Raw genomic sequence first — 20805 nt, 5'->3', positions numbered from 1 at the left:
GTGGCTAGTGCGTGTCTCTTCACTACTTCTCGCATAATATGGGCTCTTTTTAAAATAGGTCTGTTTGGATGCGGCCCTGGGCAACCTGATGTAGGGGGAGGCATGTCTGCTCAGAGCACAGGGTTAGAATCAGATATTTTGGATTAATGGGCGAAGTCCAATGGAATCAGGTTCAACAAGGAAAAGTTCCTGGTTGTAAACTTTGGCCAAAAAAATCCCCTGCAGTGCTCCAGGCTGGAGGCAGAGCGGCTGGAAAGTTGCCCAGGGTGAAAGGCCCTGGGGGTGCTGGCTGACAGTGGCCAAATGGGACCCAGTGTGTGCCCAGGTGGGCAAGGAGGCTAGTGGCCTCCTGGCATTCTGTGTCAGCACTAGTGTGGCCAGAGGACCAGGGCAGTGATTATCCCTTTGTGCTGGGCACTGGGGAGGCCACACCTTGAGTGCTGTGTGCACGTGTGCCCCTGTTAAGAGGCGCTTAGGGAAAGACATCTCTGCCCCAATTAGGGTGCCAGTCAGACCATCTACCAATGTCAACAACAGGGATTTTATTTAACAATAAAGGGGAGGAAGAGATACAGAAAGGAATAGGGAAGTGGGGACAGAGCTGGTAGGAGAAAGATGAAGCAGAAGACAGTCCAAGTTGCTTGGTTGCAGTGGTGTTCCATGGGTCCTTCTTCATGATGTGCTAGTCTGTACTGGGAATTTCCATGGTTCTTGTGGAAGTGAGGGCCCCAGGCCATTCTTCAGGAGCTAACACTTTCCTCCCATTCATGCTGCAGGGATCCAGAGAGGTGTCTTCCTGTTTTCTGATTTTCCATGTAAAAGAAAGATGGACATGCCTTCGTTTACCTGCAATGCTGAGGGCCCAAGGAGCATTTCTCAGCTCCTAATGCAGCCTTGGGGATAGGGTGCAGCTGCAATCTCAATGCAGCCCAGGCCTAAAGTCAGCTTCTGAGGGATTCTACAAGGCAGCGCTGCCATCCTTTCCCAGCCGGCTCTTCCTGACCAGGCTGCCTTGCTCTTGGCTAGGGGGTGATGGGCTGGGGCCAGCAGCAGGACCTACCTTTGGACAATGGTTGCCTCAGGGTGATCAGTCATCTGTGCCCCTGGGCCCACAGATCTTTGTCCAGGCCAGAAGCTCCTGCCTCTCCCTCTTTCAACAGGGCAAGCAATGTACCCTGGGGGTTGGTGTCCTGCTCCATTGTAGCTCCTGTTTCTGGGACCTCTTCCTGCTCCCACTCTGGCTCTTTTGGAGGAGTGTCCCAGCACTGTGAGTTGTCAGAGACAGACTGTTGCTCTACCAACTGGACCGGAGACAGGACCTCAGAGGAATTTCTTGTCTCTCCTGTGGCATCTTTAGTCAAGCCAAGAGCACTGGGCATCACCTGGGGCTCTGCATTTGCCTCTTGACAGTCAGCTGACCGCTCCTGGGTGCAGATGGATGTGATGAACCTCTCTTCATGCAGGCACAGGGCAAGGTCTCCACAGGTGTTGCCACCGTGCTCTTCTTGCACCTCAGAGAGCTCCTCCGTCTCGCTGTGTCCCAGGGGCTTCCAGGCAGGCTGGGTCCCTGTGCGCAGCGGCACGCCACCTGCATTGCGCAGGGGTTGCAGGCGATGGCCCTGCCCTGCTGCTGACCCTTGCCAGAGCCTTCCAGCTGAGCTGTCCAGGGAAGGTGTTACCAGGGCCCTGTCAGCAGCCAGAGTGCCCCATGGAGAAGGTGGCACAAGCACTCGGTAGCGGCTGGTGATGGGGCCTGCAGACAGTGCTCTGCGTCTGGGAGAAGACCCAGAGGCTGCTGGGTCTGCTGGCAGAGGAGGCAGCTTGACCCTTGCCGAGGCTGCTCTTGGCATTTGTTCTTTACATGGAGGTGTCACTGTCAATGGACAGCCATAGAGAGGTGGCAAGTCTGACACAGACAACCTTTGTGGCCGTGTGACTGGGCCGCTGTGGGGCAGTGAGCGCCTTCCCTCCAGGCTGGCCTCCTGTGCGTAATGTCCTGGGGTGCTCCATGAGGTGACCGGTCTAGGGAGCATTACATCTATGTGGAGGGGTGTGATAGTTGTCCAGGTGACTTGCTGAGCTGCCTGTGGCTGCTTGTAGGTCACCTGTGGGAAGCAGGGGAAGGCGTGAGATGGTGGCAGCTGTACAAGCATGGTGTACCCCCTGTGTACTTGCAAGCCCAGCCCTGTCCCCAAGGGGGATGCTGGCCACAGCAGCCAGGCTGGGCTGGGTTCCCAGCTGCACTCACTGTCTCTGGGGCATTGCTGCACTTCAGCTCCTCCCCAGCACAAGGCCTGGTGCCAGGCCTGGCTGGCTGTGTCTGCCCCCAGCCCTCCCCCATGTCCCACTGCAGCCTCTCCCTCCATCCCCATCCCTCACCTGTCGCCGCTTGGACAGCAGTGGCTGCCCCTCACGGGAATGACAGTGGGCATTCGCCTCCTGTCTCTTCGACATTTTGGCAGTGCTCTGACGAACACTGGCCAAGGGCACCCACAAGAGCTGCTTCCTCCTGAGGAGCTGCTGCCTCGTGAGAGAGCTGCTGCCTCCTCAGAGAACCGCTCTCCTGGGAGTGCCAACGTGAGGGGTTTGGCCCTATAAGAGTCCTCTGGGTCACTGCACAGATCTGTGTCACAATCGCCTATGGGCACAATGCCACCATAAGTCACAAAGGCCTGGTGGGCACCACCACCCCCTTGTTTCAGAGGCCTGGCCTTTTCCATGGACATGCCCTTCTCCAAGACTTCTGGAGCTTTCCATGGAGGCACCCCTTGTCATAAAGATGTTGTTTAGGCCTTTGCCCTTTGCCTACACCTGTTCCTCTCCCAATAATCTGCTGCTCTCCCTTTTCCCATCTTGTCTGTTTCTCTACTCAACATTCCCAACAAAGCCCTGTGCCCTGCCAAACTGCTTTTCCCAGCCAACCCGCCATGTGTCCCACCATCATGTAGAAAGATAATCAAGAAGGCAAAAGCTCTGTTAGCACTTCATCTGGTCACTGTAAAAGATAAAAGTGTTTGTTTACAATTATTAACAACAAAGGGGTGACAAGGAAAATATCTATTCTCTGTTAGATGTGTATATGTGGGGACAAAGAGTAAGGTAAAGACAGGTACTGAATGCCTCCTTTGCCTCAGTTATTGACAGGCAGATCAGTTCTCCAGAGGACTTGCAGACAAGGACAGGGAGAAGACCAGAGCCCCTGTAATCCTGGTAGAAGTCTTTAGTGACCTGCAGAGCCATTGAGACACTGACAAGTCTATGGTGGAGGCCAGGAGTCTCCCAAGGGTGCTGAAGAAGCCAGTGGCACATCCCGCAAAGTTGCTGTGCCATCCTTTATTATCAGTCCTGGACAGTCACGAGGTCCCACATGGCTGGAGGTGCCAATGTGACACCCATGCCTAAGCAAGGCCACAGGGAGGATGCTGGGATCTGCAGGTCTGTCAGCCTGACCTCTGGACCCAGCAACATTCTGGAGCAGATCATGGTGAGGGCGATCACGCAGCCCATCGAGGACAGCTGAGGGATCAGGCCCAGGTTGATCAGTGTGGGTTTAGGAAAGGCAGGTCCTGCCTGAGCATCCTGATGTCCTTCGAGGAGCAAGCGACCCACCTCGGGTATGAGGGAGAAGCTAAGGGTGGAGTCTCCCTGGACTTGATCTCCCTTTGACTTTTGTCTCCCTCAGCAGAATCCTGGAAAAGCCATCAGCCCAGGGCAGTCAGGTGCACTCTTTACTGGCTTCAGATCTGTCAGGATGGTTGGGCACAGACAGTGGCTGTGAGTGATGCTGCATCCAGTTGGCATTTGGTCACTGGCTGTTTTCCCTGGATCCAATCCTGTTCAGTGTCTGTCCTGCTGATGTGGACAAGGGAGTCGAGGGTACCTTCAGAAGTCAATTTGTGACAACGTCAAGTTGGGTGAGAGTGTCGATGTGCCGGAGGGTAGGAAGGCTCAGCTGGTGGATGTGAACAGGCTGGATAGATGGTGCAACGCTGAGTGCCTGAAGAGCCAGGCCTGGGGCCCTGCCCTCATGTCCCAAAATCCCCTGCATGTTCCAGGTTGGGGACAGAGTGGCTGAAAAGTTTCCCAGAGGGAAAGGCCCTGAGAGTGCCTTGGGTGACAATGGCCAAATGTGACCTAGCGTGTGCCCAGGTGGGCAAGGAGGCCAGTGGCCTCCTGACATTCTGTGTCAGCACTAGTGTGGCCAGTGGGACCAGGGCGGTGATTGTCCCTCTGTGCTGGGCACTGGGTAGAAGTCTTGCATTCAGTTCTGGGCTCCTCATCAAAAGAAAGAGATTGAGGTGCCAGAGTGTTGCCAGAGAAAGGCAGCACAGTTGATGAAGGATCTAAAGGGTAAGTCCTATAAAGAGTTGCTGTGGCAGCTGGATTTATGCTGGGGAAAAGGAGGCTCGGGGGGCTTATTGCTCTTTGTACCTCCCCAATAACTGGTTATAGCCAGGTTGGGATTGGTCTCTATTCCCAGGCAACCAGTGACTGGACAAGTGAAAATGGCCTCAAGTTATGCCAGGGAACATTCATGTTGGACAGCAGGAAGAATTTGTTAACTGAAAGGTTTATCAGGCATTGGAAGGTTCTGTCCAGGGAGGTGGTGGAGTTACCATCTCTGGAAGTGTTCAGTGAACAACTGAATGTGACACTCAGTGCTCTGGTCTTGTTGCCATGGTGGTGTTCAGTCAAAGGTTAGACTCAATGGCCTTGGAAGTCTTTTCAACCTTAATGTTTCAGTGACTCTATCTTTAAGACCCCTTCCAACCCAAAGCATTCTATGACGCTCTGAATAAAAAACAAAGAGTAATTGAACTTAAGAGAAAAAAATATGAAAAATGCTGGGTCATTCAGAGACCTACATGAGTAATGGAATAAATAAAATGTGGAAGGAAGCTTTGTGATAAATTTAACACCAGTCTGTGCCTAAAGTAAAGGATTAACCTTCCGTATGCACAGTCTTAAAGCATAATAAATGGCGGACATTGCTGGAGAAAAATGAACTAGAACAAATTGATAGCGTAGATGGAAATAAATCATGGAAAGAGGGTGTAGCATCCCAGTGTCCTGCAACCACTATGGCTTGATTTGCTCTATAAAATGACTTGGGGAAAATGGTACCATTTGTCACTTTTTTTTTGCAGTTATTTTGCATACTAACAAACAATAGCATTTTGACCTCCTAATTATCTGTCCCCTTGGGGATCTGTTGCAGAGATCTAAGCATCACACAGTTTGTTTGTGTGGTAAGTGCACAGAGAAAATACAAATTTTTCTGAAGCGCAAATCTAATGTCATTGTGAATCCAATGCATCATTAATTTTAGTCACTGAATGTCATTATAATGTATGTAAAAATCACAGTAACACAGACCAAAACCAGTTTCTGCATGTATTTATCTGCAGAACAGAGAAAACAAAATTGAGATTGTGCATCCAGATATATTAATTATGAGATGATATTGAAAATAAGAATGTACAACAACAGTTAGAAAACATGCTCAGGATGTTGCTTTTATTTTACACTGTTGTTTATTGTGCCATGTTGTGTTCTACGGATATTTTTTCATTTCTTTTGTGTTTCCCTGCAGGGTGAACCAGGTCTTCCAGGACTGCCTGGCACTTCAGTAAGAACTGTTTTTCAGCTTTCCCAAAGTTTGTAACATTATTGGATGAGAAGAGAAAGTGGAAATGCAGGGTGGGAGGATCTCACAGAGAGATGTTCTTAAATACTTTTGGTTTTGGTTTTTTTTTTTTTTAAGAAGTTTTAAAAGGTAAATACTTTTGAAGAAGGAATGTGACAGGTTCCAGTGAGGAGATGCTCTGACACAATTTTGGGATACTGTGAAATGTGAAGACCAGGACTTGAGGCAATGAAAGCACTGCCTCAAGTGCATCAGACAGAACAAGACTGTGACAGGATTGTTTGGTTTCTGACAGTTGAGTTGATTCCACGTGGCCTTTGGTACATAGAGCCTATGAAAGTTAAAAAAGCAAATGAAATTTCAGTATTGAGTCACTGAGTGTCTTTTACATGGACTGAGCATAAGAGTTGGGGCAGAAGAAAAAGGCAGTTTCTGATGAGAGGGAATGATTTTTCCTTGGCTTATATCTGGAAAAGTCCTGGAAATATAAAACTAGGACTTGATGTGCTGAAATCAGGAAAGCACTCATGAAAAAATTAAACAGAAAGCAGAAGAGTGGGGTTGATCTTTCCTGTGGCACTAGATTTCCATTGTGCATCCTCTGCCTTCAGCAGTGCCTGCACTGATGCTAGAGACATCTCCAGCAGAGATGTAAGGATGTCCAGGCACTAGTATTGTCTGTATGAAGAGGTCATCTCTGAGTGAATGGAGAATGATTTAACACTAAGTATGCAAAAGAGAGATCTAGAACTGAGTTTAGTATGGGCTGATAACAAAACAGTTAGGAAGTATCCCTTTAACTTTCAGAGAAAAAAAAATTAAAATTAGGAAATGGCACTCTTCAACAAAAGACAAGAATGAGAGGCTCCCTGGTAATCATGGGAAAGTCAGCAAGCAATTCCCTTACTCAGAATGTGGTAGAAAGTAAAGGAATTAGAAAAAGAAAACTATGAAAAAAACCAGCCTATTTGGGTAAGAACATTCTGTTGTCCTGCTCAAATGTGGTATTAATGATGGGACAGCAATTACCAAGACATTTTGAAAGATGTGTATAACACCTGAAAATGAGTTTAACTGATGGGGCATATCTCTAGCCAGACTGCTTGTTATGTGATTCCTTCTGCACTCAATAGATCTTTGTGATTTAGAATAAAACAAGACCTGGGGAATTTACTAACTTGTTTATATAATGAGATCATTAAGTTCTTACTGTTTATACAGCCACCCAAATCACTTCACAGGTGAGAGAAAATCTTGTGTCAGTCTGATCTGTTTAAATAGAAAGCATCTCCCAGCCTGCAGAAGGATTTGAGAAGCTATAGGAGTTACCATGCAACTCGAAGGAACAGCAAGGGGAGGAGAATACCCTGTAGGGGCCCATCATACCTCTGGCACCTTCTGCCTTGTATTTACTCTTTCCATCCTTTATGAATCTGCATTTCTATTGCAGGTGCATACTGAAGGCCTAAAAGGAGAGGAAGTAAGAAAGACTCAATATCTCTTCTTTCATTGCAAGGATATTTTAATGTAATTCTGTTGCCTGTTAGGTTAGATTTTACTTTAAAATGGTAATTTAAAGGGAAGCTGAATGGAAGCATTATTAGGACATTGAGAAATAAATTTTCCTATTCACAGTGGAGAAAATAACCAAGAAAGGAAAAAGGGCAATGTCATTTTCAGATGTAGTGAATCTTGCATCAATGAGAAGTATGAATTGTAGAGTCAGCTATGCAATTATTTAAGGACAGGTATATGTTAACATTAGACTGTATTTGAGTTTTTTGCCTAGTTTGTCTCTGAACCTGGGCACTCAGATGGGGATGACATATCTGTTGTGTCAGTCTGTTAGTCCTAGGTATAAAATTAATATGTATCTTTAAATTTTTATTTTTTGTTGGAGATCCATAATTTGCATTTAGCTGTTACTCAATACAATTGTATGCATCATGTAAATGATACTTTAAAGCCCTTCAGAGCTCTATAGGCTTGGGGGAAATGCTGATGGAAGCTGCTTATGCAAAAACTGTTCTTCACTACCAAACTCAGAATGTTTTAGTAGAATATCCAGAATATCTCAGTGTCTTCAGCAGAGTTGCTGCCTTTGAAAAACAGAGAACCAGATATGCATAAGTGCCTGTTGAGTGTGGGTGGACCAGTCTGTCTGCAGTCTATTGAGTGCTGATAATTTGAGTAGCCAGAAATTAAGGAGAAAACCAGCTGGTCCCTGCATTGGTTCTTCAGGAGTTGTGGGGAAAGTGGTGGTATAGGTCCTGTAAAGACAGACAGCATGTCTAATGTGCCCAAGCACATTTTCTTAAAAATATTTTAACACTTTTTTTAAAAAAAACCCAAACATTCCTGTAGGGAAAGCCTGGGCCACGAGGACCACAAGGCCAACCTGGACTTCCTGGACCTCCAGTAAGTTGTTTCTCTCACTACTTGCAATTTCAGAAGCTGAAACTCAGGCTGGAGTGAGGCATATGAAAATCTTCTACATTATTCAGGCTCTAAAATATTTAAATAGTACCCACAGCCTCCAGTGTTCTTCACTGCTGAGAAGAGCTGTTGTGTTGTGGATGACCCATCTGAACTCTACAAATGTGACAACCAGGACATGGGCAGACTGTGCCTTAAGGCTGTTGTCATGCAGAACCTGACTGTTTTTTCTGTTTCTAATGTCCTGAAGAGCTGTATGGGCATTCAGCACATCTCAGAGAGGCACTGACTGATAACTTCTGAGCTGTCATGTCATGAAGGACAGGGAATAGTTGCAGTCAAAGGGCTTGCCTGAAATGTTTTCTGGATAAAAAATAAGAATTGAGTATATGTGTTTATAGCTCAACACAATTTTTACTATGGTTTGTACATGCTAATATTCTTACTTCTGACTTAAATAGTAGCTTATTCTAGTTCTATTTTATGACCCAGCTCTGCAGGATGTCTCAGTTCAGACTGTCACTGCTGCCTCATTTTCAAACATTCTGTATTTCCTCTCTTTTGAATTGCTTATTGTGTTTCACTGTTGATTGGTTTTTGTAGAATTGATGGCATTGTGAAGATGTGTTACTTAGGTAAATCTGTTTTGAATTATGTAATTTAAATATAGTTGTGTGCTCTGTATTTAATCAGGGCATTGTCACTTTATCTTGTTTACTCATTCTCTTCTGCTCACAGGACAACATAATTATCAGGTACAATTTGTCTAGGTAGCCATGCAATAATGGTAGCACACAAAACAGCTAGGAAGTTGTATATAGTTCACTAGTTTCTCTTATTCTGTTAACTTTCTAAATATTTTCACTTAAAGGGAGAGCCTGGTCTGGAAGGCAAGCCTGGAGTCCCTGGTTTGCCAGGTCAAAGGGTGAGTTGCTTTTTTATTTAATCCGAGTCTCAGGAGGCTCAGCACAGCTTTGTTCAATAAGGTTTGCTACTTTCACCCACCTTACACATGTTTGTCTACTTATATAAGAATCCTGAGGCCTAGGATTCCTATATTCCTTATTTATGGTCCAGGAACTTTCAGTACCTCTTGGAGTCAACAGGTTGAATGCAGTGCAGTTTCTTTCCTTCCATGTGCTCTCCTGTATTTATCTCTGCTTCTTACTGCTAAGGGGTTGCTTGATCTGACTTCGAGTGTGCATAATCACTACTAATGTGGTCAGTTTGAAATTTCAGAGAAATTTTGTTGTCCTGGAAGTCAAATGAGTGTAAAGGTGCTTGAAATACTTATTATTTTCTGTTCTGTTTGGTCAGTACTCAAAAAGAGGGTCCCCAAAAATGGTAGCTGGTGTACCATTCTCTGCCAGGAGCACAGTTTTCCTATGTATGAAAAAATACTGGATTTTTTTTCTGACATGGAATTATGTCTTCACATATTTAAGCACTGCTAAAAGACATATTTCCTAGTGGGCCTGATGTTATTACACTCATATTCTGAACCTGCTTTTCCTTGCTTGAGACTGTTCATAGGAAGAATGTTTCACTAGAGAACACGGAATCAGAATATCCTGAGTTGGAAGGCACCATCAGGATCATCAAGTCCAAGTCGCAGCCCTGCACAGAGCACCCCAAGATTGTTCCTGAGATTATTGTTCAAATGCTTCTTGAACTCTGGCAGGCTTGGTGCTGTAATCGCTGCCCTGTTCCAGTGCTCAGCCACACTCTGTGTGAAAAACCTTTTCCTGCTATCCAGGAACCTAAACCTCCTCCAACTCAGCTTCATGCCATTTCCTCAAGTCCTGTCACAGGTCACCAGAGAGAAGAGATCAGTGCCTGGCCCTCCTCTTCCCCTCACAAGGAAGCTGTAACTGCAATAAGGTCTGCCCTCCATCTCCTCCAGGCTGAACAGACAAAATGTCCTCAGCCACTCCTCCTAAGGCCATTCTTTTTTGCAGAACTGGATCTGGTGGGTGGAGATGGGGGTGTGGCTTCACTTGCAGATACAAGAGTATAACATAAAACCATGGGACATATAAGGACATGTAAGGGCATGTCCAGATATGTTCCTAGTTCTTGTTCATCTAGTGATTGGACCTTTGCTGTCAGAGACCTCTATGTATTGTTAGTCACTTCCCCAGGTCTTGGATGTGTGCCTGCAAGCAGTGTGGATTTTTTGTTACATTAAAAGCCTTTATGTTTTGAGGCCACTCCATCATTCCTGTCTCTCTATATTTATGCCACAGACTTCCCGGCTGGACCGGTCCCAGTATTGCTGCCCTCCTCTGGACACTCTCTAATACCTTTATACATTTCTTATATTCTGGCACCCAAACCTGTCCCCAGGACTCGAGGTGGGGCCACCCCAGAGCAGAGCAGGACAATCCCCTCCCTCCCCTCCCTTGCCAGGTTGGTGATGCTGTGCCTGGTGCCCCCAAGACAGGGTTGACCCTTCTGGCTGCCAGGGCACTGCTGGCTCATGTTCAACTTTCCACTGACCAGGATCCCCAGGTCCCGTCCCACAGCTGCTTTCCAGCCTCTCATTCCCCAGTCTGTCTGTACATCCAGAGTTGCCCCATCCCACGTGCAGGATTCACACAATTCACACCAATTCACTATGGATTTACACCAATCACCATACAATTGGTCATTGCACAGTCCATTTGTCAAGGTCTCTCTTCAGGGCCTCTTTGCCCTCAAGGGTGTCAACAAATAAGAGTGGAACTGAGATACCTGCTTAGCGTTTTTGGAGGCAGTCACTTGGGTCTCAGTACTGCTGTTTAATGGGTCACTTTTTAAAGCACAGAGACTTGATGATAGCTCACTCCTTAAAGGAGGTCATGGGGTATGCCTGCAGTGCTTTGAGTCAACAGCAGCACTGTTATCAGCCTCTGTGAGAACCTGTGAGGAGGGTGACGAGCAAACAGTACAGGGAAAAAATATGTATCTGCTAAGAGGTTTTCTGCAGACTGTCCATTGGATTGCATGCTATTAAATTTAGCTGTAAGCATGAATTTTAGGAATCTTCTCCTTGGGGCGATAGTGCATGCAGCCTTTAGTCAGTGCCCCAGTGGAAAAGGGCATTTACTTGCTTTCTTGTAATTTCCCAGACGTTAGAAAGTATCACTTTAGCAAATAGCTCTGCAGTGCTTTGCTTTTAAGTTGGTAACTTAGGAATTGTTCTGGTTTTAAAGCCTGCTGTGAAACGTTGTTTCTTGAGTAAGATTAACGGAGCATATTAGCTGGGTAAAGGACAGTGATCTGTCAGGATTTGCAACAGGACAGAAAATGCTCCTGTTAATGATCATTTGATTATAGATGCCATTTGATCTGTTCTGTCTTTGAATTTTTCCCTAGACTCTGTTGTGTCTAGCTAGTTAGACTTCTCCTAAGGGTCTTTATTAGTCATCAAGCATCTTAGATTAATAGATACATTTTTTTAATTAAAGGCCATTATTCAATGACTGAATTAATGAGATGAATCAAAGTAATGGGCTTGGTGGATCTACACAGATCCCATCTGGGGGCAGGAGGTTACAGTTCCAACCTGAACCAAGCAACTGGATTGTGTTCATTTTATTAGTCAGAAGTGCCTGGCACCTGATGTCTGCATTTTGACAATGACACCCTCACATCAGGAGTACACTCTGAAGAAAAATGTTTTGCTATTCTCATGTGACCTGTAAGACCTTTGAGTGACAGACAATACTGTCCTGATTTTATTAAAACTGCCTGAAAGAGAACTCTTAGAGTCTGCTTTCACTTTTTAGGGTTGTTTTGTGGTTTTCTTCCCTCTACCTGTCCTTCTTTTTCTTCTGTCAAATTGAAAAGAATTGAAGTACTTTGGTTCTTCTGTTAAGTCTTCAATACTTGATTTATTGAAATATTTGTTGGAAATAAAACCAATTTTTTTCTTGAGAGACACAAAGGTGCAGATATATGACATGCTCCTGGAAAGTGCAGATCTAGGGCCAGTACAGACTAAACATAGGGTTCTTCCGGAGGGTACTCAATAATTTTGATTTCAAGAATTTGCCTCTTTTTTAAATGTTACAAGTTCATTCAAGTGATTGAAATTTCAGAAGGAGACCAAGAGAAAACCTTTATCCTGCAGCAGTCATGAGGTAGGAGCTATCTGGACTGAAGCTTTAAAATTACATTGATAAAATCTGTCCAAGTTCAAGGTACAATCAATACAAGAGTTTTATGGGGTAGTAAGAATAATCTTATGAAAAGAAAATTAATGGAAAATATATTTCTAATATAGTAGCATTTTGTGAATATACTTCTCCATGTTTAAGACTCAATGTACATAATTCAGGCAGATAATAATAGTTAAGACTCCTGAGTTCAGGGTACACCCTCCACCCAGAGGAGCAGTGTTCAGATCACATGTCAGTGCAGGAAAGGTTTGTCCCTCACAGCTGTCCTGGAAGAGATAAAGTTAGCAGATCTCTGCAGGGCTGCTGAGCTCCTCCTGTGTTTGATGGTGGAAGAAATACAGATATTTGACTTTCCATTCTTGACCCATCTCTCACCTGACTGGATTGTTGCATATGATTTTCCTGTCCTGGCCAGTCACAACTTGAATTTGGAAGTCAACACTATTTCAACTCTTAGTTCTCTGTGTATGAACTGCCCTGGATTTGAACCACCTTAGGCTCCCAGGATCCAAGAGAAGGAGAGAGCTGACTGGTAACTCCAGGATGAAATGTTTAAATAATCCAGGACAGAGAGGAGAGTAAGTTTGCCTAGTGTATTAAGTAGGCTTTTTGGAAGGAGCCAGTCTCAAGGTGTGGTCTATCTGATCTCAAAGTCCCGAAGTCCTTGTAACCCTTTACTTTGCCACAATTGCCCCAATAATCACCCATGATCTGGCCAACCCTGGTGATATTTTCATCCTCAAGCTATGGAGATGCTCTCACTTCAAAATTTACTGGTTTTATCTAATGCATATGGAGACTACAAAAGGCTGGTGCCTTCAGGGAGCTCAAACATTGATTAACACTGCTGGATTTCTTCTGCTTTCTCTAGTAATGCAGAGGTAAAAAGACCAGATTAAATGGGTAATCCTAGTATCCCATCTAGGCTACAGGGGAAACAATTGGCATCTATACTAACAGCCATATTCATTCACAACTAAAGATGTTTTCTGTGTACGTTGTACCAAATCCACCTCTGTTCCCGGGCCACACCTCAGAGAAAAACACGCTAAGAAAATATATGGGTATTCTGGCTATTGTACAGCCAGATGGGAAAGAGTCTTGGGCTATGGTACCTTTCAGAATTTCACCTCCAGAAGAGTGGAAACAACATTTTTCCTTGGTTTCCTGTCTTCTGTATAGTAGATATCTTTCTGATGGATGGTTGTGTTCACATTTATTTGTGGATGTTTGAAATGTTCAGATGACTTTGCCTGTGCTGGCAAAGTTCAGCCATGCAGAAATCAAACTGTAAGCAAGTTAACAAAAGAAAGGAAAAAGGATTGATACCATAGACTAAATTTGGAGTGAAACTGTAATTGTCAGTGAGGTAAATACATGAATTTCCAATAAAACACACGTTTTTAACTGTGCTTTTGTTCAAATTGCTGATAATGGCAAATAGGATATATGTCATATTGTCAACGGATACAAAATCTTACAGACTTACCTGATTCTTATTGTAGGTAACAGAGCATAATTCTTGGATTTCTCTGTCATTTTATTAGGTAGTGTAACATTTCACTGAATTTTGCTTTCAGGTATAATTTCTCCCAGCAATTATTTCTGTCCTTTACAGACAGACTATAATGCTTTGGAGAAAATCTGTTGGAGTTGGATTTCAGCTAACCTCCAAGGGGCCCACAAGTCCCCTTCACAATGGGAAACCTCTCTCAGTCTATTTGTATAATTATGTGCTGCTTTAAGGGATTTCTTAATGTTTTGAAAAGCACTGAAGTTTCTCAGCATTATACCCAAGGAAGGAATCTCTCATTGCTGCCACAGATCCGTGTTCCTGGGCATTGGTCTGGAGACAGAGCAGTTGGTTGGTGGGACATAAAGGAATCAGTAACACTGTTTATTTTCATGGACACAATTAAGGATGCTTCCTATGTGCCTGGTGCTAAATCCACCTCTGTTCCTGGGACCAAGCCTCAGAAAAAAACACTCCAACATCACTGTTATGAGGAAAACTGAGGGAGCTGGGCCTGTTCAGCCTGGAGAAGTGAAGACTGAGAGGGGATGTTGTCAAGGTCTCAGTGTCTGCAGAGAGGACTCAGAGCCTGGACCAGGCTCTGCTTGGTGTGCCCAGCAATGGGACAAGAGGCAACAGGCAGAAACCGATGCACAGGAATTTCCACCTGACTATGAAGAAGAACTTTTTAAGTGAAGTGCTGAGCACTGGAGTCTCCCTCACTGGAGATATTGTCTGGACCCAGTCTTGTGCCTGTGCTCTGGGATGGTCCTGCCTGAACAGGGAGGTTGGACCAGATGACCTGCTGTGGTGCCTTCCAACATGACCTCTTCTGTGATTCCATGATTCTGTGGTTCTGTGATTCTCTGTTCTGGCCTCAGTGTTGTAACTCTGGAAGTTGCCACCTTGGCTTGTAGCTCCCACATGGACAGGAAGCTGGAGGTGGCTCATCTCCCGTGTCTGGCCCCACACACCACATCCTGTATGCTTTATACATAAGCTTACTTACTTATTTAAATGAGTATTTTAACAGTGTCCTTTGCATGGTCACCTTGGCAGTGGGCAAAGTGATCATCTTTAACAAGAAAACATATGTTCAATCATGTGGTGACATGAGTCCTTCAAATTAAAAATGAGCTCTTGTTGGCTTTGACAAGAACAGAAATTATGAACTTTGGAAAAGTAGAAGGAACATTTATAAATAGTGGGTGTTCTGGAGTATATAATTCAAATTTTTATTAATATTGAGTCCTGGAAATGATTACAAATTCCTTCTGATACCTGAGGACCCTATAATCACTCCTTTAATATTCTTCTAAATTCTTCTGTATATGACTGCTGATTTTCATTGTTTTGTAGTGGAGGGCTGTTGGGGATTTTTTTTATGAGGAAAATAATTAAAATAACTGATTCTGACATACCAGCTAATAAATTTCAGTCACAGTTGAGGAAAATATTATGAAAACTTGTTTTGGTTTTGAAGGTTTAGATTTTTCATTCGTTTAAATCAGCAGAAAGCTGTTGTTCGTAGATGATGTTTCTGCACATCTTTCAATGAAGAAAAAATAAAAGGAAAATTTTATATATGATCCCTCACATTATCAGGGACATTAAACTTCATTAGTTGTATTTTCCTTCTAAAAAGAAAAGCAGTCTGAATGCGAAGTAGAAATGAGGGAGGAAAAAGTCTGTCTCTCAGATATTTACATGACTCCTCTTGTACCCTCCTACTATATTAGTAACAGCCTCAGAAATATTAATGATTCAGTGTCTGTTACATATGAGGGAAGAAGAGATCATTTTTATAAAATATGTGACTTGCCTAAAGTAACACAGCAAGTCGCCTGTTGGGTTAAGAAACAAATCCAACCTCTGCCTTAACTCCAGTGCTTACTCAATCCTTTCTTCCTCATTTTTCTAATGTAGGATTTTTTCCTTTTCAATTATTTGAGATCAAACCCATGGGGACACAGAGCTCCAGCATCCGTACAGGTGACCTTGTCTCAGGGTTGTACTCCAGCTCTAGGCTTGCCCTTGCCTTGCACCAGTGGAATTCTTTGGTTCCTTTGAAGGGATATTTTTTACTTGCAGAGGAGTCAGTATGCCACCTTTACTTAGAAATGCCTCATGGATTCCTGTTTCCCAGCCTAGAGGACTGTGGATTTTTTCTATTCAACCATGCACTAGATTTCCTAATTATTTTATTTCTTAATGCACGAAGCAGTGCAAGGGACCAGAGGGACATGCTTTACCTCTCAGCCCATGTTTACACTTGGCACCTCCCTTGGCTGTATCTTGGCACCATGGTTTCCTTACTTCTCTGTAGGGGGAAGACAGGTGGGACTGCAGAGTGTAGGAGATGCCACGATATGTGTGAGAACATTATGTGATGTATGAGAACACAAGTGAGTTGAGAACTCTCAAATCTATGACTGTTGTCACAGTTTGGGAGATACAGGACTGTCAGAGACAACTGGGGTTTCATTTCCAAATGGTGGCATCTTCATTTCTAGTTTTTGTGTTTCATGTACCCACATTACGTTGATTTACCAGTTTGGAGGTGAAAGACATTGGATAATCAATAGCAGTCTTTGGTCTGCTCTCTAACATGTGCTTCTCTGTTAAACATGCAGGGTAAAAAAGGGGAACCAGGATTCCCAGGAATCAATGGTCTGATTGGCCCTCAGGTAAGTGATGATTTCTTCATTCTCCTATAATACATGTAAAACCAGATTTAGTGGCAACAGGGATCATGGAACCCATAGTGCAGTGTGTATGGTCTTCTTTATACTGTATTTTAAGTTCATGTTTCTCCTTTTAAGACCCAAATAATTTATCTTGTTGAGATTGAGAGATGTCTGTCTGACAGCAATTAATTTTACCTTTCAGAGTTTTTCAACATCTTTGAACCGGGACATGTGTGTTGTATGGGATTTCCCCATTGCTTGTGCTTAGAGCAGCATCATTCCAGAGAGAAATCACTGAATTGTGTTTTGTGAGGAAGGAGGGTATCTGAAGTTAATGACCCCTTAATTCATTCTTTTTAAAGCTCTTGGCAAATTAAAGCTCCAAATTGCATGATAACATTGTGGTTTATGTTAAGAATTGTCAGAGAGGATTTAGCTCCACCATGGATCAGCCCATTTGGCCCTGTGTTATAACAACACTGACACCTCTGACTTAGTTTACTGCTAACTGAAAATTCTGCAGACCTGAATCACTTTGAAGGGTCACCCTTGCAATAAGAAAAATATCCATGGAAATGTCCTAAGCAAGAAAGGTGCAACCTCACATTGAGCTGACCACTCAGAATAAAATTGAGATTTCATTTGTTCCCCTTTCAATAGTAAATTAACAATCTGGATTTTGGCTTTAGGATTATGTTTCAATATGTTGCTGAAGTTTGGGGAAGAATGACGAGCTTCTATTGCTACAGCTGTTGGTGATGCATTGAACAAGCAGCACACTGCTAGACAGCAGATACTGATTGCTCATGTATTTGCTCTAGCAATTTATGCCCTTGTAACCAGGAGAAATGATCCAGAAGTGGTTTGTGTGACAGGAGTTTTGTAAAGAGTTGCTCACACGTCTGTGGAGAATGTCAGAGAGGTAATCCAAGGGCTTGAGGCCCCATGCAGATGAAATCCCTTGTGTGCAGCAGGGAACCTCACCCTGCAAAACACCACTTGATACTGGTTTACATATTTTAAGACTTTTTTCCTTTGGTACACTATCTAATTTGCATGTATTTCAGCAGCAGCCTGCAAGAATGAAGACAGCGGATTTAAAAATAAAATGGATTTAAAGGAGTTTAGAATCATAAAATATTCTGAGTTTGAAGGAACCCATAAAGATCATCAAGTCCAACTCCTGGCCTTGCATAGGACACCCCAAGAATCCCTTCCTATGCCTGAGAGCATACAAGAACGTTTCTTGAATTCTTGGATTATTGAGTTCAACACCCTGCTTTTGTTATTTTTCTTAGGTTGGTTGGTTGTTGTGGTTTTTTTTTCCTTCATTTTGGAGGAAGATTTTTATCCATGTATTATTTTTAAGATACCTGACAGTATCCATTCAAACAATGTCACACTTACTTAGCTCACGTTCCCTGCAAATTATATATATATATATATATATATAATGTATGTGTTAGCAATTTTATAAATGTATCTGCAAAAATTGCTGACATAGGATTAAGCAATTTTTCTTTTTTTGCACACGTTAAATACTGCTAGCAAATTTTATGTTAATTAAAACTGCACAAAATGCTTGCCCCATCAAGAGATACTTAAATTGACTCTTCCTCCAAGCTAACTGCATGAAAGGTAAAATATTGTTCCTATTCCTGTAGAGGCACTCTGTTCTGGACATATTACTGCAAATTTACATATTTCTCTTTAAAGAAAATGCTTACATTACTTTGTGACAAAACTACTTTTCAGCCTAACAGCACTTTTTGTGGCATTAGATTTTTAAAGCATTTTATCAGCATTTTCTTTTCTTTTTTTTTTTTTCTCTTAATTAGACTATGCCACAAAAATGCCCAGGAAGAAAAGTGGTTTTCTTATACTGTAGTTACATGGATATTCATTCAAGTTATGTGTGGAAACCTATGTCAGCTGTTCCTTTGCAGTCCCCATGGGGCTGAGGGACAACTGATTTCAGCTGGCTGCTCAAAAACTAGATTAGGACATGAAAATAGACTCCCTTTCCTCTTCAATTTTAAATGTATGTCTACTTTTGTTTTCTGACCTGATTCCCTACATTGATACCTGTATGGACAAGAGGAAAGAATTGATACAGGAGCTTTAGAAGGCTCATTGTTGCTGAAGGACATAGGAAAGAAGTAATTATTGGGCTTTGTCAAGAAAAAATTGTTGGTATCATGCTCAGTCCAACTGAGAAGCCACAGAAGACCAGGCAGCTGTGCAAGGGAACTGACTTAAGGGCTACTCTTGTGGGTCCCTTCCAACTCAGGAAATTCTGTGATTCTGTGGTCCAGTGATGAACTGCAGCTGAAGTAAGTCAATCCAAGTCTCAAGGACCATTCAAGAGATAATTAAAATGTCAGACCCTAAAGCAGCACCTAGGAGGCAACTTCACTGCTAGACTGGGGATGTTTTGTAACAATAGGTTATCTTTGTCTCTCTTTGTACACACCAACTCAAACCAAATTATAATATAAAAATATTTTAAAATATTTCTTTTTCCTTCCAAATCAGCTGTGGTGGTGAACCTGTCCATCTGCTTATTTGTTTCATGTTGTCTGATAAGCACCTTTAAAAATGAGCATTTATTTTCCAGTCATCTTTACAAATGGTGCATCTTACAACATCAATAAGCCATTGAATAGAAACTCTGGATATTTTTTCCCCTCTGGACTTAAACAATTTTCTGGCAGCAAGGACACAGACACCTGAACTTATAAAGTGTTTATGTTGATATTATTTATTTGTACTATTTTTGTGTCCAGGCACCTTAATCATAGGCCCAACTTTTATTGCAGTAGGATGTTCAAATGCAGACTGAAAAATTAACATTTCTGTAAAGAACTTTCAGCAGAAATAGTTGGCTCAGGCACTCTTGAGTTGCATCACTGAGTTACTAGGGCTGGGGTTTGCCTCCAAATGCAAACAGTCTTTGGGTTAAGAATGGGGATGCAGATGCCTGCTCCTGTTGATGAAGATCCAGTTAATATCATCAGTGGATCCTGAAGCTCTAGTGTAACAGACACCTACAAATGGGCCACTGAGCCACTCCTGAGGCTCCCTGAGCTGAGTGGGTACTTGCTGGCCACCTGTGAGACAGCAAAACCCATCAAAAGTCTTTGAGATTTAAAGAAAAAGGCCATACCTCTGCCTTGCAATACCTCTGGGTTTTCACTGAGGCTTGCCTTGTGCTAGATAAGCTGGTGGTGTAAGACCTGAGAGGAAGACCAGTACAAGCTGTACCTGTTATGGTCCTGGCTGGCAGTGATTTAATTAGTATAGACTTGCCTGTGGGGTGTGAGCTCAAGCCTAGCTCTTCTTAAGTAATTCAGGAAATAAATGATCTCCTCTGAAATGCACAGTGTCTTTAATGTCCTTTTTATAATACAAGTTAATACTACAAAATGTAAGAAAAGGATGTGTGTGCCTCAGCTGCAAAGCTCAGATTGAATTCAAACTTTGCCAGTGCTGCTTGGAATTGGAAGATATTGCTCAGAGCAATCCTTAATAAGATCTATACCTTTAAAAAATAAATTTAAAAAGTCTTCACCTGTGAGAATTACTAATAGTGCTGAAACAAAAGACATTAAAGGAGGATTTTTTACTTGTTTTTTCTCATTTGCTGCACTGACTCAGTAAACCAACTCCAAGCAAACACATGGGGAAATAAATCTTCCTCTGTAGACAAAAGAGATCATGTCCATAGCTTACACTAAGTGATTAAACAAACACTGCCTTTCACTGGAAGCAGGAAACTCTCCTAGAGAGACTGCTATGTACAAAGTCAACTTTTTCTGTACTTTTAAAGAACTGAAAAGACAGTTCTGAGAATTTTTTGTTGATAGAACTTTTCTTTTAAATTTAATGTTGGTACTCCTGTTCCAATGCCACCTGAGGAAATGAATGGAGACTGGATCTGTGTTTGAATTATGGTACTGTCACTGATGCTGACTATTGGACATGCATTGTAGACAAATGCTCAGATCTGTTGGCTCTTCAGGCTTTGATTTTTAGTGTCATCAGCAACAACTTTTTTTATATGTTCTCTTACATTTGTATTGATTTGTGAGGCAGGATTTAAGCAGAAAGAGAAATACAGTGCTCTAATGCAGCTTTACAGAAAGTATCTCAGTAATAATTTCCATTTGAGATTGGATATAAGGAAAAATGAATTCACTGAAAGGGTTGTCAAGCACTGGATCAGGCTGCCCAGGGAAGTGGCAGAATCACTGTCTCTGGAGCTAGTTAAAAGAAGTGGCACTTGGAGATGTGGTTTGGCAGTGGCTGTGACAGCCCTGGGTTGATGGTTGGACTCGAGGATCTTAGAGATCGTTTCCA

At 43.1% G+C, this 20805-nt stretch overlaps 1 protein-coding gene across 2 annotated transcripts in view; it reads left to right on the top strand.

The window, feature by feature from the left end:
- COL22A1 (collagen type XXII alpha 1 chain) overlaps positions 1 to 20805 on the top strand; it is a 224601-nt gene that overhangs the window by 130625 nt on the left and 73171 nt on the right. For both annotated transcript variants that reach the window (XM_088179716.1, XM_088179721.1), the window contains exons 20-24: positions 5594 to 5629; positions 7098 to 7127; positions 8012 to 8065; positions 8955 to 9008; positions 16393 to 16446. In XM_088179716.1, the coding sequence (XP_088035842.1) occupies positions 5594 to 5629; positions 7098 to 7127; positions 8012 to 8065; positions 8955 to 9008; positions 16393 to 16446 (228 nt within the window). The remainder of the gene's footprint in view (positions 1 to 5593; positions 5630 to 7097; positions 7128 to 8011; positions 8066 to 8954; positions 9009 to 16392; positions 16447 to 20805) is intronic.

The sequence above is a fragment of the Sturnus vulgaris genome, chromosome 1 (assembly GCF_052056855.1).
Source record: "Sturnus vulgaris isolate bStuVul1 chromosome 1, bStuVul1.hap1, whole genome shotgun sequence".
Classification (NCBI taxonomy): domain Eukaryota; kingdom Metazoa; phylum Chordata; class Aves; order Passeriformes; family Sturnidae; genus Sturnus; species Sturnus vulgaris.
This window is presented reverse-complemented; position numbering and strand designations above follow the sequence as displayed.